This window comes from Cydia strobilella, chromosome 25 (genome assembly GCF_947568885.1).
Source record: "Cydia strobilella chromosome 25, ilCydStro3.1, whole genome shotgun sequence".
Taxonomy (NCBI): Eukaryota; Metazoa; Arthropoda; class Insecta; order Lepidoptera; family Tortricidae; genus Cydia; species Cydia strobilella.
The window spans coordinates 3,346,315-3,371,432 of record NC_086065.1 but is presented as its reverse complement, the minus strand read 5'-3'; the positions used below and the strand labels follow the sequence as shown (position 1 = coordinate 3,371,432).

Genomic DNA, 25,118 nt, shown 5'->3' with positions numbered 1-25,118 from the left:
TATTAATTTTTTATTTCAAACGGGTTATAGTTGGATCTCGTTCGTCGTTAGGGCGGGCGTAGTCACGTGCGCCCGCCCTAACCCGCAGTGCATGTCGCACGCTCGATCAAGACAGGCAGTGCAGTCGGCGCTCCTAGTAGAAGATCCTCCAAAACGGATCGAAACATGTCTAGCGTTCATTCGACTAAGCCGTCTTAAGGGTCCCCGGCAACCTCTGTTCTCCATACAAACGTAGTTCCGCTCTCAGTTTTAAACGACTAGCTAGATTGCTCTGAAACTTTGTACTTACAATAGGATAAGGTATAAATATGTCTGTAATTAGTATGTAGAGTGTAATAACTCATGTCATTGTATGTGCAAAGTTTCATTACAATCCAACACGTAGTTTTAAAATCAGAGCGGAACTACGTTTGTATGAAAATGTGCAATTCGGCCGAGCTAGCCGGGGACTCTTATAGTAAATATATCATTACGGAGTATTTTGATGACAATTTGCCAAAACAATCTAAAACTTGACTAACTAGTTATGTATTAATTTTTATTTACTTACCTATTATCAAACTAATTTATAATAATTCTTTCTTGTTATTAAATCTTCAACGTTTTGTATTTATTATGAATTGACTCTATTATTATCTTTTTATTATCGATTTAAATATAGGTTAATTTGTTTTTGTTTAAATCTAACATTTATTATATAATTTGGTATTTTTTCAGAACTGCGTTGCGTGTTCGAAGGCGTGTCGAGTTGCGAGGTCGTGCGCGGCGCGTTGCTGATATGTCTCCGCGGTGTCTTCGGTCTGTCCGTGTGTGCGGTGCTCGTGTGCATGTTCAGCTCCATGCTCGCTTACCAGTTATTACGGTAAGTCTTATACTAGCCACATACTACAGTACTGACACAAACAAAACTGTGCGAAATTCTAATTTATATCGAAGGTCGAGTCTTTCGCATGACACTGTTTAAATTTATCGACTTTTGTATTGACGAATTGGTTGGAATTCTACTGAGAGACAGATAAAGGAGATTCTGCAAAATTTCAGTGTTGCCCTCGTTTATAATACCAAGGTGTAAAGTTAAAAAAAATAGTGGGTCGCGCTTAAAGCAAGCGACTTGAAATTCCAATGCGTGTTCGAAGGCGTGTCGAGTTGCGAGGTCGTGCTCAGCGCGTTGCTGATATGTCTCCGCGGTGTCTTCGATCTGTCCGTGAGTGCGGTGCTCGTGTGCATGTTCAGCTCCATGCTAGCTTATCAGTTATTACGCTGTTTTTTTTACTAATGCAAGGATATCATTTTGAAAAAAAAAAATTGTATCAACTATAAAAATCCATAAATTACACTGATTTAAACTTTCACGATTCTTACTCATTATTATTTACTACGACGGGACTTAATCGCGTAAAATTGTTTTAAATTTACCTCCGACGTTTCGAGGACGGCGTTGTCCCCGTGGTCTCGGAGAAGACTGGCTAAAGTTGACATCAACATCTTCTAGGCGCGCGAGTTTTTCGAACTACCCGCACTTGGTCTTGTTTATTAACTTGAACGTTTTGCGCACTAGGGATGCTACCGGGTCGACACACAACACTCACAATATTCGATTTTTCAACTTTCGATATTTGGTTTCGCTTACACTTACTAATGACTGGGTTCCATGTGGATGAGATCTTAAAACCTTCGTCTCGATTGAAATTTCTATGTTTCTTAATTTCAATGGCTTCACGGATTTTTCTACTATAAAACCCACGATCTGTAGAAAGTATTCTAGGGTTGTGAAGCTCAATCCAGTGGTTTGGCCCTGACTCTAGTAAATGCTCAGCAACGGCAGACTTGTTCACCTGACGGTTCTTGACAGCTGCGATATGTTCCTTAACTCGCTCCGCAATGGTACGTTTCGTTTCCCCGATGTAGGAACTACCACAACTGCAATCGATCTTATAAACGCCAGGTGACTGGAACGGGATAACGTCCTTCGGTGACCTCAGGTTTCCTGCAATTTTGGATAAAGGAGTGTATACCGTCCTTATAGAGTACCTCTCAAGTACTGTGCCAACCTTATCCGTTACTCCTTTCACATAAGGTAAAAATGCCGGTTGCCTGGAGACATCAGGACGCTTCACTCTTGCTTTTCGTCTGGGTTGCCACTTTCTCACCTTATACCCGTTCCACCTAAGTACCTCCTGAATATGCGACATCTCGCTCTTTAAATATTCAGGGTCACACAGATCTTGTGCTCTGTTCACCAGCGAGCTGACAACTGATTGTAAGTGTCGGGGATGGTGGTGAGAAAAAGCGCTCAAATACCTATCCGTGTGAGTTGGCTTCCTGTATACAGTATGCGTCAGGGTTCCGTCCACTCGACCAATCACTTTGACATCCAGAAAAGGCAAACTGCGCTGTGATTCCAATTCATACGTGAATTTTATCTTACGATGAATTGAATTCAAATATTGGAGTAGTTGCTCCACTTCCTGCTTTCCACCTTTCATAACACAGAAAGATCGATTGCAGTTGTGGTAGTTCCTACATCGGGGAAACGAAACGTACCATTGCGGAGCGAGTTAAGGAACATATCGCACCTGGACAGAACCGTCAGGTGAACAAGTCTGCCGTTGCTGAGCATTTACTAGAGTCAGGGCCAAACCACTGGATTGAGCTTCACAACCCTAGAATACTTTCTACAGATCGTGGGTTTTATAGTAGAAAAATCCGTGAAGCCATTGAAATCAAGAAACATAGAAATTTCAATCGAGACGAAGGTTTTAAGATCTCATCCACATGGAACCCAGTCATTAGTAAGTGTAAGCGAAACCAAATATCAAAAGTTGAAAAATCGAATATTGTGAGTGTTGTGTGTCGACCCGGTAGCATCCCTAGTGCGCAAAACGTTCAAGTTAATAAACAAGACCAAGTGCGGGTAGTTCGAAAAACTCGCGCGCCTAGAAGATGTTGATGTCAACTTTAGCCAGTCTTCTCCGAGACCACGGGGACAACGCCGTCCTCGAAACGTCGGAGGTAAATTTAAAACAATTTTACGCGATTAAGTCCCGTCGTTGTAAATAATAATCCATAAATTATCGACCTTGCGTACAAAATTTAACGAGAATCGGATGAAAAAAGCTACCTGTATAGAATAGCCCAACAGCTGGGCAGACATACATACAAAAGCGTTTTTGCCCAAGATGAAACGAAGACGCTTCGCTCGCTTAACAAAAAATATTAAGATTTCTGGGTCGCTAAGAGATCTTGCAATAAAATGATACAATATTTGAGGGGCGTTGCTAATATGTCTCCGCGGCGTCTTCAGTCTGTCCGTGTGTGCGGTGCTCGTGTTCAGCTCCATGCTCGCTTATCAGTTATTACGGTAAGTGTATACTGACATAAACAAAGCTGTGCGAAATTCTAATTTATATCGAAGATCGAGTCTTTCGCATGACACTGTTTAATTTTATCGACTTTTTCTACATGACGAATTGATGGGAATTCTACTGAGAGACAGATAAAGGAGATTCTTCAAAATTTCAGTGTTGCCCTCGTTTACAATACCTAGGTGTAAACGTTACAAAAATGAGTGAGTCGCGCTTAAAGCAAGCGACTTATTTGAAATTACAATGCGTGTTCGAAGGCGTGTCAAGTTGCTAGGTCGTGCGCGGCGCGTTGCTGATATGTCTCCGCGGTGTCTTCGGTCTGTTAAGCTCCATGCTAGCTTACCAGTTATTACGGTAAGTCTTATACTGGCCACATACTACAGTACTTACACAATAATGTGCGAAATTTTACTTTATGTGGAAGATCGAGCTTTCGCGCATACATTGTTCAAAACCGACTTATTATTTTGACGAATTGGTTTCCCTGTCTACTGAGAGACAGATAAAGAAGATTCTGCATTCTTATCATACATAGACAAGAGACTATACGTGTTTAATTTACAAATTAAAAATGAACACTTAAGGCTTCATGATCCGTAGTTTGCTTTACAGCGAAGTGAGCGCGATGACGCGTCGCAAACGATAGGCGTGGCGTTCATAGGGCTAACGCGTAATGCGTAGTAAAGGGTAAGAAGCAAAGATAGATATAACTCCGTAATAGATGAATACAGTTTAAGGAAAAAACGTGCCTCGAAAATCAAGAAAATTTGATTCTCGATCAGATGGCGCCACTACCTTAGGCCTACTCTCGAATAGATTACGTTGACGGTTTCGTTTGTTATTAACAATTTTAACGCATATCAGTGAAAGAACATGGGTCAAAATCATATAAAAATAATTAATGCAAATAAAAAAATCATTTATCCATATACAATTACATTTTATGGTATTTTTATACATCTTCATTTTTAGTTTTAATCGTGTGTCGATAGATGGCAGTGAATTTACTGTGGCTACAAAATTTACTATGACAGTATCGCTCTATCCTATTATATCCTATTTGGTAAGAAGTAAAGGGTTTAATCGATTTTAATATACAAATCTTCAAATGAATACTAAGCCTTCATGATCCGTAGGTCCGTAGTTTGCTCTAGAGCGAGGTGAGCGCGATGACGCGCCGCACACAACAGGCGTTCAAAGGGCTAACGCGTAATGCGTAGTAAAGGGTAGGTTTAAACGATTTTAATATAAGTACAAAATATTGCAATGAACACTAAGCTTTCATGATCCGTAGTTTGCTCTGGAGCGAGGTGAGCGTGATGAAGCGCCGCACACGATAGGCGTGGGAAAGGGCTAACGCGTAATGCGTAGTAAAGGGTAAGGAGTAAAGGGAAACGATTTTAATATAAGTACAAAATATTGCAATGTACACTAAGCTTTCATGATCCGTAGTTTGCTCTGGAGCGAGGTGAGCGCGATGAAGCGCCGCACACGATAGGCGTGGGAAAGGGCTAACGCGTAATGCGTAGTTAAGGGTAAGGAGTAAAGGGAAACGATTTTAATATAAGTACAAAATATTGCAATGTACACTAAGCTTTCATGATCCGTAGTTTGCTCTGGAGCGAAGTGAGCGCGATGTGCTGGACCCGCAGCCGGTTCTCCAGCAGCTTGGCCCCCTTTTGCAGGTCTCCCAGCGCCGCCTGGATAATTAAATCTTTATTACTGACGTACAGTGTCACAAACACTGTGACTGTGTTTTTTTTTCATTTATTTTTCAAAGGCACATATAGATGATCAATTTTAAAGTTACTCGCCAAACTGCTTATGCAGTTTGTTGGCAAACACACACACACACACACACACCGTGTTAAAAATTGTAAATAATATGTCTAATTTTCTAAGCATGTTCTATGTAGTACCATAGAGTAACTTATACTAGAGCGGTACTGTCATAGTATTTTTTTTTTAATTTATTGAATAAGGAAGCAAATTACAGTTTTTTAGATCATTACAAGACCCATCGTAGGCAAAACCTTATGGAGGTTTGTGTGCCGATGGGGAGTTCGGGAATAACATAAAGAAAAACAATATTATATCCTATATCTTATCATATATCCTATATCTTCATAAATAGTAAATAAAGTAAATTTTGTAACCCCAGTAAATTCACTACCATCTGTCGACACACTTTAAAACTATAAATAAATATTTATAAAAATACGATAAAATGTATTTAAATATGGATAAATGATTTTTTTTTATTTGCATTAATTATTTTTATGATTTTGACCCATGTTCTTTCACTGATATGCGTTAAAATTGTTAAATAACAAACGAAACCGTCAACGCCATGTGCATGTTCAGTAGGCCAAAGCTAGTAGCGCCCTCTGAACGAGAATCAAATTTTCTTGATTTTAGAGGCACGTTTTTTCCTTAGACTGTATCCATCTATTACGGAGTTATATCTATCTTTGGTAATACTTAAGTTACTTGTATATTTGTATACCTTATAATATAAACCTAGGGAAGACCGTTGCCTCCCAACACAGGCATTTATTTGCTTACCGGGTGGCTCCATCCCCTGCATCATATCATCATCATAATTTAAGAGCATGATGCATCACATGTATTTTTTTGGTATAGGGAGCGTGCTGTAGACGGCAGCACAGTAGCCCCATATTCATTGGCGCGAAGCATTATGTCAAGTTTCCATTTATAAATTTAAGCCACTAGATGGCAGACCCTACCCTACTCATTATTATACATAAATGGTATAATCTCAGCTACTCTCATAAAATATTTCTCATACCTTCACGGCCACATATTCCATAATATCGGGAACTTCATACGCGTTTCGAACTTTTTTCACCTCCGTCAATCTGTTGACAAAACAATTATCAATAGGGAATATTATCTACGCAAAACTCTGCGTAGGGAGCGCTACTAGCACAAACAGTAAACAAACCGTCTTGATGCATCAATATCATAACTATTTATTCGTAAGAATCTGTGAAAACTTGTCAAAAAACTGTTTACAACATAGTCTTTGTGAGTTGCTCTATGGTTTACGGTTTGTGCTAGTGCTGCACTCTGGTGGCAGAACATTGCAGTAATACTCCCTATATCGAAACCCCGTTATCGGTGTTCATTAATAAGAGTTGGAAATTAGACTAGACATTTTGATACGGTAAAACGGGGTAGCTTTAGGAAAATTTGGGGTTACTTTGATAGTTTAAAAATGGCCACAATAGTATTTTATACAATCGTGATATAATAGAGAGCTTTTCAGTCGAGTACCGTGTTTAAGCAACGAAGCTTGCTGAGTTGCTTAAGTTGAGGTACGAGATTGAAAAGCTTGATTATATCACTATACTAATATAGTTATGTATTGGAGTTATGAAAGTTATGTAGTTGCTTGTTGTGTATCATGGAGTAAGTTATCGTTTATGGAAAACTAGCTGTCATAGGTACCTGGAAGCCAAAGCATCAGCCTCCACTTGTATAACCCCTCTCTCTTTATCAATAGCTATCGTCTGCCGCTCTTTCGTTTTGATAGTGTCTATTATCTTGGCCAAATACGAGTTTTGCTCCCACATCGCCTTTTTGTGCACCGTCAGGTTGAGATTCGCGTCTCCTGTCATCTTTTTCAATTCCTCTAGCTGTTAAAATAAGACAAATGTAGAAATCCTCTGAAATCTTTCTAAAAAGAATAAGTTTATCTTGTCAAAAATTTCATTTTGACACAAGCTTTTATCGCTGTTTGAACTTTTCTTTCAACGGGTAACTAATACTCATCGAGACAATTCCAACAAACCTTAACACAATTATATTGATTTGTTCAGATCCGTCACATCGGATACGTAATTACCAAACTAAAATGGAGCTGGGCGGGACATGTTGCCAGGCAGAGTGATGGCAGGTGGGCCAAAATGTTAACGGATTAGGCCGCTTTCAGACGAAAGGAGTGCCTGGCATCCGTCGGTTCGTTGGGTGGACGACATTCAGAAGATTGTGGGTCACTTCTGGATGAGATTGGCTCAGGACCGGGATAAGTGGCGTACTCGAAGAGAGGCCTATGCTCAGCAGTGGGCGAAGTTCCAGCTCAATCGAATAATGGGACCTGACCTGAACATACATTGCAAGTTCAATAAAAACTCTCACCTGTTTAGTTTTCTGCTCTATAGTCGCTAATGCTTCCTGATTTTCAATTTTAATCTTATCAAAATCCACCGGCCGTAGCATATCGTTCAGTTCAGCTTTGACTTTGATCTGCCCTTTGAACTTGGCGTACTGTGTGTTGAAGGTGCTGGTTCGGAGGCGAAGCTTGCCGATCTGGCTGTCGCATATCTTCATCCACTCTGTCATGTACCTAGAAAGGTATTGGTTATGTTAGGCTGCTGTTTGCAGATCAAAACAATGAAACATACTTTTTAACTTTTGTGTATTAGTCATTATGACATTCGGCCAATTTAAGAAGGAAGCAATTTGACATTTAGGCATTTTGGGACTCTAGTTGTGAAATTTAGGACAAATAAAGACACTGCCATTATGATATTTAGGTGCAATGAAACCAGTGCCTGTAAAGGGGCATTCCAGAAAAGTCTCGGATACGTGACACAAATTTTTTTAATACTTTTCTAAAGCTAAGAAGCCGATGTTTGGCATGATAACCATACCCCAGATTTTTGGGGGCAGAAATGTTTTACACTAGCCAAAACATAGGTAAAAACTGTAAAAAAGAAACTATTATACTGGAAGAGATCCCTGAAAGGGATAAGTTCGCCTTTGTACAAATGATGCATTTTTCTCTTGTTTTATGTTTCTTTTTGTACAATAAAGAGTTTTACTACTACTACTACTACTACTATTTGAACATTTCTAAGCTCGTTTGGAGCTTACCTATTTATTATTCAGTTTGGTAATGCTCCCATAAATGATGTATGATGATAACGTTTGATAGCTTAGCTTTAAATTGAACAGTATAGAATCAAAAAATCAGAAATCTGCTGTAGGTTATTAAGATGGCTGCCATTATACGTCACGTTTTTGTGGAATGTCCGTTTACAGCATATGTAATGTACCTTATCCAGATCTCAGCGGGGATTCGCTGTGCTAGCTTGTCCCATCCGTCCACGATGACTTCTTGGTTGAACGCTGCACTCGCTTTCTCGATGTCTACTACTCTCAGTTCAATTTCTTCTAACTGAGCTTTTAGCATTGCGTGTTGTTTTGCAGCCTGAAAAAAAATATTTTTTTTTTATACTACGTCGGTGGCAAACAAGCATACTGCCCGCCTGATGTTAAGCAGTCTCCGTAGCCTATGTACGCCTGCAACTCCAGAGGAGTTACATGCGCGTTGCCGACCCTAACACTCCTCTCCCTTGAGCACTGGCAACCTTACTCACCGGCAGGAACCCAGGAGGGAGGATTTATATAATTTTTAAACATTTCTGACAAAAATGTAACGCTGCAGTTTTTTTAACTACCTGTAGGTACGTAATTGTAATGTATCTGAAAAAATGTATTGCATCTTAATGAACATGCTTTTCTCAATACTGTGATCCCTCTTATTTTTGCTGATGAATCCACTCTTCTTGTCTACAACACTGGAAATGTGGGATTTCTAACCTTTCTCGCGTTGGCAAGCTTTGGCATCAATATGTCCATCTCAGTGCTGATTCCAGTCCCAAATACTGTGGTTTCTCCTATCTTCGCTGATAATTCCACTTTTTTATAGAAATCCATGGAAAGACTAACCTTTTTCCTAGCATTGGATAGCTTCTGCATCAATATCTCCATTTCAGTGCTAATTAGCTCCGATCGAGCCATTACGTTGATCCTGGTTCCTGTTCCGAATACTGTCGTCCCTCCTATTTTGGCTGATGATTCGACTCTTCTGGTTGAAGCCCTGGAGAAGGTAATGGAGATTGTAGATTAGGAGGTGACTAGATTGTCAGAGTTTAGGTTTGGCTAAAGGGGTGTGAGCACAATATTATAATTTATAACTACATAGCAGCCAGCAAGTGTTGTTTAAAAATATTGTTTTTTATCTATTAACTGAGCTAGGAAGTGGCTCGGAATTTCGAAGAGAATGGCTAGAGAAATAAAAAAATAAACTCTAGGTTTTTTTTGAAGGATGCATTCTTCTAGCGAATTTGATCAGTCAGTTTGGCAGTAATTGGGTGGTGCATTCAACGATAATGTCGCTTATGTAGCGCCTTTGCCTTGTATGGCAGCTACTTCAATGAAATTCGTAAGGCTCGATAATATACTGCCAATTTGTTACCGGTCATGAAATATTACCAGACTCATTATCGCTTTCTAAGCATTTTCAGAAGTATTAGAAGAATGGTGTTACGTAAGGCACATTCTCATAAAATGCACCGGGTCATTAACCGGGTTATTAACTTAGAAGTTTTACAAAATATCGGAAGACAGGTGGACATCAGGTTTAAGGGTTTAGATTACCTGGAAGGGCTGGAAAGGATCTTGGACGGGCTGAAGTCAAACTTGGAGGTCTGGGACCTCATGAAGCTGCCCCCTAAGGAGGGTGAGCTAGCCAGCTTGCTGGCATAGTCGATGGCCTGTTGGATGTTGCTCATCAGGGATGGCTCTAACCTGAAAAGCAAATACTTATGTCTGTGAAAGATTAATGGACATTGTTTTTAATGAGCTAGCATAGGTTTTACTTGTCAATCCTACGAATAGTGTCAAATCCATGTGTCGTTTTTTGAAATTTTATGGCCCTTTAAGTTAAATCCCATAGAACAAAATTTGGAGCGAGGGAAACCTATGCTGGTGCCGTTATTTAACATTTGTGAGAGTGGCCAGCCCTATTGGATAAGAAAGTTAATTAGAGATTAACCATTTTTGCCCACGGAGTACCTGTGCTCAAATTTAAAGTAATAAGTCTGCGCCCAAATTTAAAGTAATAAATAGGTAATGATAAGTTATACTCGTAGATAGATGCTAAGTAATCAAACGTTATCATGCCAATGCCAAATATTACATACAGACACTTTTCTGGAATGCTCCATTACATTGGTGGGGATCACATTGAGAGACCGTAAAACAAATGAATGGCTGAGACAACAGAGCAAAGTCAATGATGTTATAAAACGCGTAGCCAATTTGAAGTGGGAATGGGCTGGTTATATAGCACGGAAGACCGATTCGTGGAGCAAACGACTACTCGAGTGGCGACCATGGGGGGAAGAGCGTCCTCAAAGTAGACCCCAGATGCGCTGGGACGACGACATTAAGAAGACTGTGGGGAAACAGTGGCTCCAAGTCGCACAGAACCGCGACGAATGGCGCAAAATGAAGGAGGCCTACACCCAAAGGGTAGAAAAAGGCTAAAGAGAGAGAGAGAGAGAGAGAGAGAGAGCTCCATTACATGGATTTCTTTTTCCACTTTTTAGCATTATTTCCAAATTTAAACTCACACCATGAAAGTCATTTCCAGAATGTCGTTCTCCAAATTAGTGATGTTGATTTGTTGTTTCAGTTTGTTAAAAGCTTTTATCACTTCGACGTCTGACAGTTCCTCAACCTCGTACAATTGTCAATTTGTCCTCTGTTTTTATAATGATATGGCTGGAAATATAGACTAACCTCATAATACCTAGTCCTCTCAAGAATGTCGTTCACCTAATTAGTGGTCTCGATTTGCTTCTTGAATGTCGTTCTCCAAATTACTGTTTTGATTTGTTGCTTTAGATAGTTCACGGCTTATATCAGTTCAGCATCAGACAGTCCCTCAGCGTCATCTTGGGTAGGCCTCTGGTTTTACAATGCCACGGCTGATAATATAAACTAACCTCATAATAGTCCTCTCAAGAAATGTCGTTCTCCAAATTGGTTATTTTGATCTGTTGTTTTAGATCATTCACGGCTTTTATAAGTTCAGCGGCAGACAGTCCCCCAGCGTCATCTTGGCTATGCCTCTGATTTTATGGCTGGTAATATAAACTAACCTCATAATTGTCCTCTCCAGAATGTCGTTTTCCAAATAAATGCTCTTAATCTGTTGTTTCGTTTACGGCTTTTATTAGTTCGGCGTCAAACAGTTTCTCGGCGTTCATCTTAGCCTCTGGTTTTACAATAATAGGGCTGGAAATATAAACTAACCTCATGATAGTCCTCTCAAGAATGTCGTTCTCCAAATTGGTTATTTTGATCTGTTGTTTTAGATCGTTCACGGCTTTTATCAGTTCAGCGTCCGATAGTTCCTCGGCGTCGTTCATGTAGTTCAGACCCCGGTGGCTTATTATGGAACGACTAAAAATGCAAAACGGAAATCTCATATATAAAGTGAGGTTTAGACTAGCAAGAACGCATGCAATTTTCATTACATTGCAGTATCTGATCAAACTTTTGAATGCAGTTTACCTTTAGTTGTCGGCAATGTAACGTAAATTGCATGCAAATTCTTGCTAGTCTGAACCTCGCTTTATATATATATTTTTTTTATGATGAATAGGCAGGCGTTTGACCACGATCCCACCTGATGGTAAGTGATGATGTGGTCTACGGTGGAGCACGTTTACCTATGAGATACCTATTAACTCTTGCCTTGAAGAGCCCCAAATTGTACTCTAGACTATATAATTGTACTCTAGATCTAATATAGACTATATTTGACTATATTAGGATAATATTAGGCCAGGAGGCCGTCAAACACTTATTAGAATATTTCGAAGATTGGGTGGAATTTGAAATAGTGACTGATAATGTTTATTTAACAATTAAATACTTACCTGGAATAACATACGCTCATACGAGCCATAATTAATATACTAATAAGTTATTATTCTAAATAAAACAATCAAAAACACAATACAAAACTGCACTGCAGCTATTTACACTTGTCTGATTTTTTCGCGTCTTTTTGACAATTTCTTTATGAGGACTGTCTCTATAACGCCCTATTTAACTGTTACGTTTTATTGGAATTCAAGCCTTATTTACATGAAGATAGAACTTATATTTGTCTGAAAAGTTCGTGGCTGTTACAATCTTTTGTGTTAGAAGCGTTGTTGACGGTTTATAGCAACGGTTGCTATAGTTCTACAAAGTTCAGTTTGCGGCTGTGTTTAAAGTGTCAAGTGGATTTTTCTTGTGATTTTGGAGCAATGGTGTGGTTTAGTTCGGATCTCGAACTGCAAATTTAAGTTTGTTTTTTGTTGGCATTGCGATTAATGTTATTTTATTTAGAAATGATAGCAAGTATGGCAAAGGTTGTATATAAATTGGACATGATCTTATTTATCATAGAGTAACTTATATATACTTATTTATGTCTGTCAAGCCATTTCCGTCAGTATGACGTTTACATGCCTACAGATTTGCAAGTTGAGAAAAGTTTTCAATATGTTGGAAAAGTTCTTAGAAATTTCACAGGAAACTATGAAAAAATGTATTTTGGAAATGAAAAATATCGATTTCCATAATATGAGAATAATAGTAACCAAAAATTTTACATGTTGAGGTTCGGCACCGCTTTCTATGATACCAGAGCTTAAGTTGCTCCTCGATCCGAAGAGCATTCGAATTTATACCTTAATGTAATTGAAATAGGAAAAAAATTACATTGATAAATTGAATGTGATTTGCGCTGCGCTCCTCCGGTTTGCGCAGGCCTTATTAAGTCTGTTTTTAACTGTAAAGCATTGTCCACAGACATGAACGCAAGAAGATGTACTGGGAGCAGCTGGAGCTCCGTTGCCGTTCCTTGTATCGTCCACCTACAGGTCAACAGCCACAGCCTAGAGCCGTCCAGGTAACCGAACGATAAGAATAGCCAGTTCATTAAAACCCACGTGTAAAAAAATCTATCTGTACCGGTCACCTACAGCCAACAGCCACAGCCTAAGGCCGTGCTAAAAAATCTATCTGTACCGGCCACCTGAAGACAACAAGCACATATTATAGACCCTACACAGCATTCAGAAAGATTTTTTTTTCAGTATTTGGAACACCAAGACGTGCGTACGTGTAACAACACGTATACAAAACTTCGTGAAAACAAAATATTATGATGTATACTCGTATTACGGTGACACAGACTAAAAAAGTTCTTGTCTTTGGTTGCAGCCAAGTTGCAGCTGCTGCGCTCAGTGCCACCCCACGCAACCCGCCTGGGACATCAGCCTGCAGCACAGGTTCTGGGCGCCTGGTGAGTTTCTTCTTCATTCTAAAATTATCAAGCATTACGAATTAGGTACCTACCATTAATGGCAATGGAAAGCAATGTTGGCTGAACGTTAATTGCAATTAACCATTAACGGACGGTTACAGTTTACGGTTAAATTTGTACTGGTTAATGGTTAATTGCATTAACGTTTCAGCCAACTCTGATGGACAGATTATGATACTGATGGCTTTGAGACCGATTGGTTTTTTAGACCACGTAGGGGGACGCATAAACAAGCTATTGCTATTACGGTTGTGCCGTAAATAATGGACAACCTTATAACCGACAGGGCAACTTAGGCTGGTCCAGAAAATTTACTTAGGTTTAGTTTGTTTCGTGGTTTTTCGAGATAATCGAAAGTAATAGCACCTTAGTTCACTTTAATAATTACATAAGCCACATCTTTATTAACAAAATGTAAATAGCATAGTCATGCGTTAAATTTTAGATTTTTTTTTTTAAATTGCTCAATGGTCACTCTCGTGTCCATATTTTTTGATTTAGAAGGTTGTCCATTATTTACAGGACACTAGTCTAGTCTAACAGCATTCACATTTGTGTTTGAATAAATGCACTTTTGATAAGGCCAGTAGGAAAAACAGAAATAAAATATTGTTTTGCTACACAGTTTAAAAATAAGTAATCGAATGTTCTTTATTCAAAACTTAAAATTGTTATGGGTGTTTCAGGTCGCATAGGAAACCTGTACTCACCAAACCCTGGTACTGTAAGGAAGACTTCTGCGTGGAGTTGGTTCCCGTGGCCTAGGAGCAACAGCCAAAAGTAAGTGTATAAAAAAACGTTTGAAGTAGGCAAGTTACCGGACCATCTTCGAACCAATGAAATCAGTTTATTGCTATTGTATTCAAAATAACACTTAAAAATGAAAAAAAACTTATTAAAACAATTTGGCCTAAGTCGTAGTCGCTCGGTAGGGTGCCCAGAAGGCTGGCCGCATTGCCCCGCTGGATGGCAATGCTGATCCGCTGGGCAAGATATTGGCCAGCCCCATCATCAGAAGCTGCTTGCTCAAAGATATGAGATATGAATAGTTACTATATGTTGTACCAAATTGGCCGAACGACCAAGTCACGTGTTCAAGTTCAAGATTCGATTGGTAAGACACAATTACCATTTCATAACTATTTTCATCCATAAAAATTATAAATATCGTATCACCAACAGCTCTCGCTGCCGCATGGGCGTACCTCAATCCGGAGACAGTGCTTACGGCTTCTGCGAGACGGAAACCCCCACCAACCCTCAAGTATTCGAGGAGCGGTTCCCGGCCAACTTTCAGACCTTCCAGAGGAACCAAGCTGGCTTCCAAAGCTCTGGGACCTTCCAGAACTATCCAGCTCAGATACAACAGGCATATCAAGGACAATATCAGGTTAGTAAGATAACCAACCCTCAAGGCTTCGAAGAACGGTTTCCGGCCATTTTCCAGACCGTTCAGAGGAACCACGCTGGCTTCCAATGCTCTGAGACCTTTCAGAACTATCCAGATCAGATGCAGCAAGGATACCAGGGACAATATCAGGTGAATGAGATACCAACAACCACCCATTTAGGGTCAAAAACGGGTTTCCATCAGTTCCATCTGTCTTACAAACACTCCAAAGGAATTAGGCTTCCAGATCTTCCAGGTAAACCCCCACCATCCCTCAAGGCTTCGAGGAAAGGTTTCCGGGCAATTTCCAGATGTTCCAGAGGAACCAAGTTGGCTTCCATAGCTGGCTTTCAAAGGATATACTACTGAAAAGCAGAAAGAATGGCAGTCAAAATTACGTAATCCAGAAAGCGAAGTTCAGTTAGAGCTTTAAAAAAGATTACGAAAATTTGTCACACGACACACGACTAATAGGTACTTGGGTTAATAAAAATAAATATTAAATGAAACTTTGTTGTTTCCAGGTGGAAGGATTTGGGGAAGCCAGCGGCAGTTTCGACGCCCAAACTGGAGTGTGGGGCCCGCCGCCGCCGTACAGCCCTCAAGGGCGGAGCGGCAGTCGGTGAGTACAAAAAAAAGCGTTTTTAGATATTTTTTGGGCTTTCATTATCATCGTCATATATTTAAGTCAGTGGAGCGATTTCCATGTGTGTCGGTCCTCTGCCTTCTCCTTGACAGCCTGATACGACACGAGTTTATCCTTTACTTGATCTATGTATGTTCTCCTTGGTCTCCCCCTCCGTCTCCTTGCTTGAACTCTCTCTTCAATAATGTTTTTGATAAATTCGTCGTGTCGTAGCAGGTGTCCAAGCATCTTTCCTCTTTTATTTTCTGGGTTTTATGGTCTAATAAACTAGGCCCAAAAAGGTTTACACTTTATAGAACAACGATATCCCTCTAGATATTGTGTATTAAGTACCTAATCTTAATGGAGTACAGCTATTTACATACAAGATATATACAGTGGTACTACGTAAACGAAATTAATAACTAGCTTAAATCTAAAATAGGCCCTTGAGGCCAGTATTAAGTACAGCTTAATAGATTTTTGAGGTAGTTATAAGCCCTGTCCATGCAGCTACATGTTAATCTAACAAACTGAGCTGGCTGGAACAGAACAACAATGAATAGAGAACTGCAAGGCGTTTTAGATTGGAGAAAAGTAGTACCACTATTTACACACAGCGCATACTTCGATTCTTCGGACACGTAGACGCGAAGATAGTCTGGACGTACTGATAATGATCGGTCACGTAGAAGGGAGGAGAAGTAGAAGAAAAGCGCTTACCCGGTGGATAGATAGAAAGGCATGTGCAGGACCCAAGGCGCAGGCTGGGCTGCAAATGACGCAGGATAGGAGTGCCTGCCCGGCGGATAGATGCAGTAAAGGCATATGCAGGACCCAAGGCGCAGGCTTGGCTGCAAATGACGCAGGATAGTTACTAGTGCCTGGAAGAAAGTGGTGCTAAGCGTCTTAGTAATCACGACCCTCACGAGCAATGAGTGAAGTAACAGGTGGTGAACCAATTTTTTTTTCCAGACACCATCTCCATCAAGACCCAGCCGCCGCCACCCTCCTCCACCACCACCACATCGACGTCCACCGCAACTCAACCCACGAGCACACCATGCCCCACACCTGCCGCAACTCCTACATGCTACAGAGCCCGGATATCCGGACCGACATAAGAGAGAGACCTAACGACCCCAGGATCCAGGACCCCAGGATAGCTACTGTATGTTTTTTTCTTCTTATTAGTTTAAATTGTATTTTTGAATTTAATGCATGTTAATTATAAGATGTAATGCGTTGAAAAGATCCAGCCGAGTTTCTTGCCGGTCCCATATTGGGATTTCGGATATCTTCCTACAATTTAGGAGGGATTTAAATCTCCTTGGTCAGAGGTCAGAGTCCATTACCACCTGGAATCTGCGCAGCCGACCATCCTATTTCTAACGGAGACGCAGATATCCTGCCCGGCGGACACTGCATACCTACTATATCCCGGCTATACACTTGAACACAAGTTCATGAGACGCGTTGGTGTATGCATGTATGCCCGGCAGGAGGTCTGCTGTCGCCGCCTCCATGCCTTTGAAGACAGGGACCTGTCAGTTCTGTGGGTGCGTGTGGACTACAGCGGCCACACTCGTGTCTACGCGTGCCTGTACAGGTCTCATAGCGGAAACACGGAGACAACCCGGCTCTTCGAGCACCTGCAATCGACGACTGACAAACTTCTAGAGCAGTACCCTTCCGCAGAGCTGGTGATTTTAGGGGACTTTAATGCCCACCACGTTGAGTGGCTTGGTTCCCGGTCCACCGACCACGCGGGGAGGTCTGCTCACGAATTTTCTCTGGCCTATGGATTCTCGCAACTGGTACATTCTCCCACGAGAATACCAGACATCGAGGATCATACTAGCTCTTTACTGGACCTCCTGCTGACTACACGTCCGGACGGATATTCCATCTCAGTGAATGCACCTCTCGGTTCGTCCGATCACTGCCTCGTCCGGACACAGGCGCCTTGCGCGCGGCCCGATCCACCACGGCCAACTAGCTCGCGACGCGTGTGGCAATATAAATCAGCAGATTGGGACGGACTGCGTGAATTCTACGCTTCGTACCCATGGAGGCAGCTCTGCTTCACATCAGAAGATCCTGACTCCTGCGCAGCCAATGTTGCCGAGACCATACTGCTGGGAATGGATTGTTTCATTCCCAACACGGTAATAGCAGCGGGAGCAAAGCGACGACCTTGGTTTAATCGGCCTTGTAAAGAGGCTACAGTTCGCAAGCAAGCCGCTTACAGGGCTTGGACCAAGGCCGTAGCTAATAAGGATCCGAACGTTTCTGATGTGAAACGCGACTTAAACGCTGCCTCGAGGTCCAGTAAAAAAGCCATTGCCAGGGCTAAATACGATTTCGTCGGCAGAATTGGCGACAAGCTAGCGGGCTATCCCTCTGGGAGTCGCGCGTTCTGGTCGCTCGCCAAAGCTGCCGAGGGAAATTTTTGTCAGTCGTCTTTACCACCTCTGCGAAAAGCTGATGGTGATCTGGCCCACAGTGCAAAAGAGAAAGCCGATCTTCTTGGTACTCTTTTTGCCTCGAACTCGACCTTGAACGACGACGGTAGCGCCGTGCCGCCCACCATCCCGCGGTGTGCATACTCCATGCCCGAAATCTCATTCACGCAGAGGGATATTCGGCGGGAGTTGCTATCCCTAAACGTTCATAAGTCGAGCGGGCCAGACGGCATTCCAGCACTTGTGCTTAAGCAGTGTGCTCCTGAGTTATGTTCCGTGTTGGCGCGTCTCTTCACACTCTCTAGCAACAAACGGCATGTTCCATCTTCGTGGAAGACGGCCCTTGTGCACCCTGTGCCTAAAAAGGGCGACAGATCGGACCCATCGAATTACAGGCCTATCGCTATTACCTCCCTTCTCTCTAAGGTCATGGAGCGTATAATCAACGCAAAGCTCCTGAGATACCTAGAAGAACACGACCTGATCAGCGACCGTCAGTATGGTTTTCGCCACGGTCGCTCGACTGGTGATCTTCTAGTGTATCTCACTCACCGCTGGGCTTCGGCCATTGAGAGTCAAGGTGAGGCATTGGCAGTTAGCCTAGATATAGCGAAGGCGTTCGATCGGGTCTGGCATCGGGGTCTCCTGTCGAAGTTACCATCTTATGGATTGCCGGAGGGACTATGCAAATGGATCGCTAGCTTTTTGTCTGGCAGACGCATACGAGCCGTAGTAGATGGAAGCTGCTCCAATAGCATGGACATTAACGCTGGCGTTCCGCAAGGCTCTGTGCTATCCCCAACGCTGTTTTTGCTGCACATCAATGACATGTTGTCTATCGACGACATTCATTGCTATGCAGACGACAGTACTGGGGATGCCTATTACGCAGGCCGTGCCAACATCCCTCGTTCCGTGGTGCTAGAGAGTCGTGAAAAGCTTGTGTCGGATATTGAGGGCACTCTATCCAGAGTTTCGGTGTGGGGCCGGGACAATTTAGTGCGATTCAACCCCACCAAGACACAAGTTTGCGCGTTTACCGCTAAGAAAACCCCATTTACTGTGGTCCCACAGTTCGAAGGCACAGCCCTTACCATGTCAGGGAGTATTGGGATCCTCGGTGTCGACATCTCCAGTGACGTCCAATTCCGTAGCCACCTGGAAGGGAAGGCTGATCTGGCATCCAAAAAACTCGGTGTGCTCAATAAAGCACGGCGATACTTTACTCCGGGGCAAAGACTGCTGCTATATAAATCGCAAGTCAGACCCCATATGGAGTACTGCTGTCACCTTTGGGCAGGAGCACCTGGATGCCAGCTTGGACCCTTCGACTCAGTCCAAAGGCGCGCTGTACGAATCGTCGACGATCCCAAACTCACAAGCGGTATCGAACCTTTAAGTCTAAGGAGAGACTTCGCCTCCTTGTGTGTGTTCTACCGCTTGTACAATGGGCTGTGCTCTGAAGAATTGTTTGACATGATGCCAACGGCCGCTTTCTATCACCGCACCGCTCGCCATCGGCAGGGTGTTCATCCTCACACCCTAGCACCTAAATGGTCGCGTACTGTGCGGTTTAAGAGGAATTTCCTCCCGCGTACGCTTCGGCTGTGGAATGAGCTCCCTGCCGAGGTTTTCCCGAGGGGCTACAGTATGGGGTTCTTCAAAAAAGGAGTGTACAGGTTTTTAAAGGGTCGGCAACGCGCGTGCAATATCTCTGGTGTTGCAGGCGTTCATAGGCTACGGTAACTGCTTACCATCAGGCGGGCCGTATGCTTGATTGCCACCGACGTGGTATAAAAAAAAAAAAAAAAAAAAGGTAGGGTATAGCCGGCGTAGCTTTATTCGACGTTCATAAGCGCGTTGTAAAAAAACTATCTTTAATTTTACAGGAGCTCGTAAGAATGAATCCGGATATAGCAAGGATCAATCCGGATATGATCCGGATAAATCCGGATATGGCGAGAATCAATCAGGAACTTATAAGAAACCAGGAAATAGCTAGGATCAATCCGGAACTCATTAGAAATCAAGAAGCTAGGATAAATCCTATAAATCCGGATATGAGGATGAATCCGGATATGGTGCTGAATCCGGATATGAGGGATATGCATTTGGCGCAGATATATCCGCCGGAGGAGTTGGCTAGGTTGCAGGAGATGCATTTACCCGAAGGGAGGTTCAATACTTTGAGGGGACATTTGGTGCCATATCCATGTCAAAGAACGCTAGGTGAGTTTATTAAACTTTTTTTCTCCTATCGGGTATTTGACTACCTACTAGTCAAATCAGTTTCTTTTTCGAACTGTCAAAACGATTTGCCACTATGGAATTCATATGAAATACTAGCAAATGACGTCACGGTTATGTTACCTACTCTTTATAGTTCTATGCGATTTATAAAATAGAAATTGTGTCTAAAAATAACTGCTGTCTACGTTTCTCTATTAAATGTTCTGGTGCTTTATTTCGTGCATGGTGTGAATTTATTTTAAATACAGTCAACACCCCTATTGGGATCGACCCTTACTCACCAACACACACCAACCACCACCACCACCACCACCACCAACAACATTGTATGTACCATATTCTTGGAAATAAAGTATCAAAATTGAAATTGAAAGAACACGTGACTGTGTATAAATAACATTTTAAACTGGTGAGAACCTGTAATTGGCTTTTTGTATCATATTTATAAAACCTATAGACATGTAAACAGCTGTTGGATCTCCGAGTAATAATAAATAAAAAAATAAAAAAATGGTGACAAATTCTGTGTTCTGTGTGCTGCCTATTTCTGTGCCATATTTGTGTCCTGTGTTTTTGTACAATAAAGAGTTTATACATACATACATACAAATGCAAGCCGACATAATCCTTAAGACAAACGCTTAGAAAAAAAAACTAATCTTTAAATGTTTTCTCCTATCTTTATAGTTAGATATGTTTATAGATAGTTTAAATATGTTAATATTGACCGGTAAATATGTTACCGGGTCATTGTTAAATACTTGAAAAATTACATGACCTATTAGTTTAACTCGGATTAATCTCATGTTTAATATTTACAGGAATGAGCGCGGGTAATCTGCACAGAGACTGTCGTATGGAAGACAACGTTGCCATTGAGTGCTTACATCAAAAGAGCGCTAGTAAAGGTACGTTGTCAATATTTAGCGGTTTTTTACGAGTACCTACTTTTATTACAATATAGGGTGACCATAAGGTTGGTGTTTTTGCTATTTAAAATTATTATCAATAAAGTTTAACTGTTTGCTTCTAGAGTTAATGCAATGAATTTGCCTAAAAATACTGCGATAGAAACAAAAAATTCTATTAGATTATTTTAAACCGGGTCACTCACGTATTATTAAGTCGAATAGCTCGACATGTTTCGGTCCAATTTACGAGGACCGCAATTCACGGAGACACGACACGTCTTCACTAGTCGAGGGCGCGGCGTGTACAAATAAAGCTAAATTACGCGGAGGCGGAGGTAAATTGGACCGAAACATGTCGAGCTATTCGACTTAATAATACGTGAGTGACCCGGTTTAAAATAATCTAATATGTTTGAGTCTCACGGGAGTTTTATAGTACAAAAAATTCTGTTTACGACCTAGGTTTCACCCTGTATTAAGATGTATTGTATATATTAGGTATATGTATATGTATTATATATATTGTATATGTATTTTGATGGTCTTGCATATGTATATTAAATTTTAATTTAGCTTTGCGTATTATATTTTGTTAGTAGTAGTAGCACCGCCCACAATCTCTCTGCTTTGCCCTAAGGTTGACTGGTAGAGAATGCTTTTGGCATTAAGTCCACCTCTTGTACGATAAGTATTTCTTTTGTGCAATAAAGATTAAATAAATAAAGAGGACGACTGCCTCGAAACCGGTTACAAACGTATTCCCCATTTACCCCTCTGGATATTAACATTATTGAAAATATTTTTACACAATTTGATGTATTTTAATCATAATATTTATCAGTACGGTTTTTACTCACTATTATTTTTAGTCGCTTTTGGCGACATGTTTCGGATGTTTTGGGAATCCATCCTCAGGCACGAGTGTCCGCGGCGGTTGTACGTCGTGCACTCTACACACGACGCACAACCGCCGCGGACACTCGTGCCTGAGGATGGATTCCCAAAGAATCCGAAACATGTCGCCAAAAGCGACTAAAAATAATAGTGAGTAAAAACCGTACTGATAAATATTTTGAAATATGTCTCACGATAGTTTAAGTGCGATTATTTTAATCATAGTTATGCCCAACCGTTTCATTTATTTAGATTTTTTAATTATTATTAGGTGCTGTTTCACAATGTCCAAGTAAAGTCCTGAATAAGCTACTTGCCACTTATCTGACGGATAAAGTCATCGTTGGCGTTTCACAATCTCCAAATAAGCTTTATCTGCTGGATAAAGTGCTTGTTTTGTAGGAAATTTTATGTGGCAGTTAATTTATTTGTTAATTAGCTATCCAATACTTTACTTGGACATTGTGAAACAGGCCCTTAGAGTTAGAGGAGCGTAAAACAGGTTTCATACAAATTTTTAAAATCTAACTTACATATAATAAAGTAAAAATCGAAAAAATGTAGAAACATTTTTCATAATGTCAATATCCAGGGAGGAAAATGAGGAGTACGTTTGTTTGGAAAATCGATCGTCCCCTGTCGTCTTAAAACAGGACACTCACGTACTTTTAAATCGAAGATTAGTCATATGTTTCGCTTCATAACGAGGAATTTCAAGGAGGGGGAGGAGGAGTGTTTGAGTCGGTTCCCCAATGCGTGCTCCCGTTGGACTCCTCGTCTCTCCCTAAGTTGCAATCTTTAGATTGAATGATGTTTTCCTTTAGTTTCAGATCAAAGCAGTGACTCGTGCCCTCCTAACCCGAAGCAGGGGAAAGAAAACTTAGGCTTCCAGAATGACAAGCATTCCCCCATTCGGTAAGTCTTCGTATTTTTTAAAGTACTTAGATATAGTTTATTCGACCAGTTTATTGGCGACCAGTTTATTGTTTATTCGATCAGTTTATTGGCGATTGAAGTGCTCAATTACAAAATAAAATCATGCACCTAAACAAAACAATTAGCAGCTTAAACTATAATCCTTATACATAATATAAAAACCGGCCAAGTGCGAGTAGGACTTGCGCACGAAGGGTTCCGTACCATAACGAAAAAAACACCAAAAAAATCACGTTTGTTGCAGGGGAGCCCCATTTAAATATTTATATTATTCTGTTTTTAGTATTTGTTGTTATAGCGGCAACAGAAATACATCATCTGTGAAAATTTCAACTGTCTAGCTGTCAAGGTTCATGAGATACAGCCTGGTGACAGACAGACAGACAGAGGGACAGACGGACGGACAGATGGACAGACGGACAGCGGAGTCTTAGTAATAGGGTCCCGTTTTTACCCTTTAGGTACGGAACCCTAAAAACTAACATGCACAAATAAAATACCTAATAAGTAAATAAATTTTCCCAATGTTTAATCTTCTAAAAGGTATGTTTTTAGCCTCTTTTTAAGTACCGGCTTACTAAACCTAGGTTTACCTCTTAACCACCCTATTTCATTAAAAGCCTAGGCACTAAATATTTATTTATATTTTTTTTATCTAAAACACTGCTTACCTTCATAATCTTAGAAATATCACTCAGGACCTCACAATGACATGATGTGCATTAAAATATATAACAAAATTCCACAAGCAATAAAATCAATAGAAAATCCCAAATCATTTGAAACCACCTTAAATAAATACTTATTAGATAAAAGTTATTACTCTCTGCAGGAGTTTTTCGATGATACTATGCGAAAAAAGTAGAATGTTAGTTTTTTTTTGCAATGTAATTAATAAGATTAATATCTTAATCCAGGTATATAAACCTGAATCACATTTTTGTCCTGAATTGTAAAAATATTATTCTAGTTAACTCGCATGACATAAAAATGTACATCTGGTCTCCCGCGATACAGGCCTAGCCTAGTGCGGGGACTCCTGGAACCTCCGAATGTCAATTCAGTTATGCACCAACTCTTTTCTGTAACTTGTGATATGTACTTACTATGTACTACAATTGTATTCATTCTCTGCAATAAAAACATTTTTTATCTTTTATCTTATCTTATCTTAATTGTATAAGTAAGTATAAAATAAATTGCTGTGCCCTTACAGGGTCTGTATTCTTGTAATTTGTAATACTATGAGCAATAAATATGCCTGAGTTTGAGTTTATTACATTTATTTGACAGGTCTTCTATGCAAGATTGTCATCGCGGGAACCAGAATGCTGAATCCGAGGTGTATTTCGCCGACGTGTCTAGCTGCTGCAATGTTTCTGTAAAGGTATGAAAAACACGGGATTTTTTTCTACTGCAAGGCCTCATTCTATCTAATCTTGAGCGACTGATGGATGATCAAAATTTAAGGATATTGAAACTAAACTAGAATTATCAGTAACCACAGATTTAATATATATACATACGCTAGATGACGCAAATACCACGATTTGTATTGAAATCAAGCGTGCCGACTTTTTCATACAAAATTTTCGCATAATATAATTTTAAAATTATCAATCAATCAATCAATCAAATGTTTTATTCGTGATAAACTTAAAACTAAAATTACATACAAAAGTATAACTAAAGCTATAGGAACTTATAAAATAGGTAGGAGTTGAAGTTTACCACGAAATGGTCTCGCCTCAGCATAATATATCAACGCGCTCCTCGCATCAGCACCGGAATGTGATTTATTTGCAAGTAGTTGGATGGATCTGTGTAAAGAATGTATGAAGTACTGTGAGGCGATGGATAAGCGTGAATCATCTGTTTTGTATTAGTTTTTCTTTCTTACATTTGTTCTGTTGTTCTTTCTAGACTGTATCATGTACCTAGTTGTATAAATACTTTATATTATAAATTTCTCAGTGTATTAGTTCGCTGTAATGCTGTGTAAATTTTTTGAATTAATAAAATAAAATAAAATAAAATAATGCTGACCCGAAGGTCAGCGCTGATCTTCTTGAAAATTACTTATC

At 40.6% G+C, this 25,118-nt stretch overlaps 2 protein-coding genes across 3 annotated transcripts in view; one reads left to right on the top strand and one right to left on the bottom strand.

Moving 5' to 3' along the window:
• The window catches only part of LOC134752791 (uncharacterized), a 38,592-nt gene that overhangs the window by 7,296 nt on the left and 6,178 nt on the right, over positions 1 to 25,118 (top strand). For both annotated transcript variants that reach the window (XM_063688503.1, XM_063688502.1), the window contains exons 6-16: positions 718 to 862; positions 13,047 to 13,146; positions 13,461 to 13,542; positions 14,250 to 14,343; positions 14,746 to 14,953; positions 15,478 to 15,575; positions 16,554 to 16,749; positions 19,933 to 20,272; positions 21,115 to 21,201; positions 22,923 to 23,013; positions 24,328 to 24,421. In XM_063688503.1, coding sequence (XP_063544573.1) covers positions 718 to 862; positions 13,047 to 13,146; positions 13,461 to 13,542; positions 14,250 to 14,343; positions 14,746 to 14,953; positions 15,478 to 15,575; positions 16,554 to 16,749; positions 19,933 to 20,272; positions 21,115 to 21,201; positions 22,923 to 23,013; positions 24,328 to 24,421 — 1,535 coding nt within the window. The remainder of the gene's footprint in view (positions 1 to 717; positions 863 to 13,046; positions 13,147 to 13,460; positions 13,543 to 14,249; positions 14,344 to 14,745; positions 14,954 to 15,477; positions 15,576 to 16,553; positions 16,750 to 19,932; positions 20,273 to 21,114; positions 21,202 to 22,922; positions 23,014 to 24,327; positions 24,422 to 25,118) is intronic.
• LOC134752843 (uncharacterized) lies at positions 4,437 to 12,251 on the bottom strand. Its single transcript, XM_063688604.1, has 10 exons — positions 12,125 to 12,251; positions 11,496 to 11,645; positions 9,834 to 9,983; positions 9,123 to 9,273; positions 8,447 to 8,601; positions 7,527 to 7,734; positions 6,837 to 7,024; positions 6,175 to 6,244; positions 4,976 to 5,065; positions 4,437 to 4,501 (listed from the first exon to the last, which is right to left on the bottom strand). Exons 1-10 carry the CDS (start codon positions 12,151 to 12,153, stop codon positions 4,481 to 4,483), a joined length of 1,212 nt encoding a protein of 403 aa, XP_063544674.1. The 5' UTR covers positions 12,154 to 12,251; the 3' UTR covers positions 4,437 to 4,480.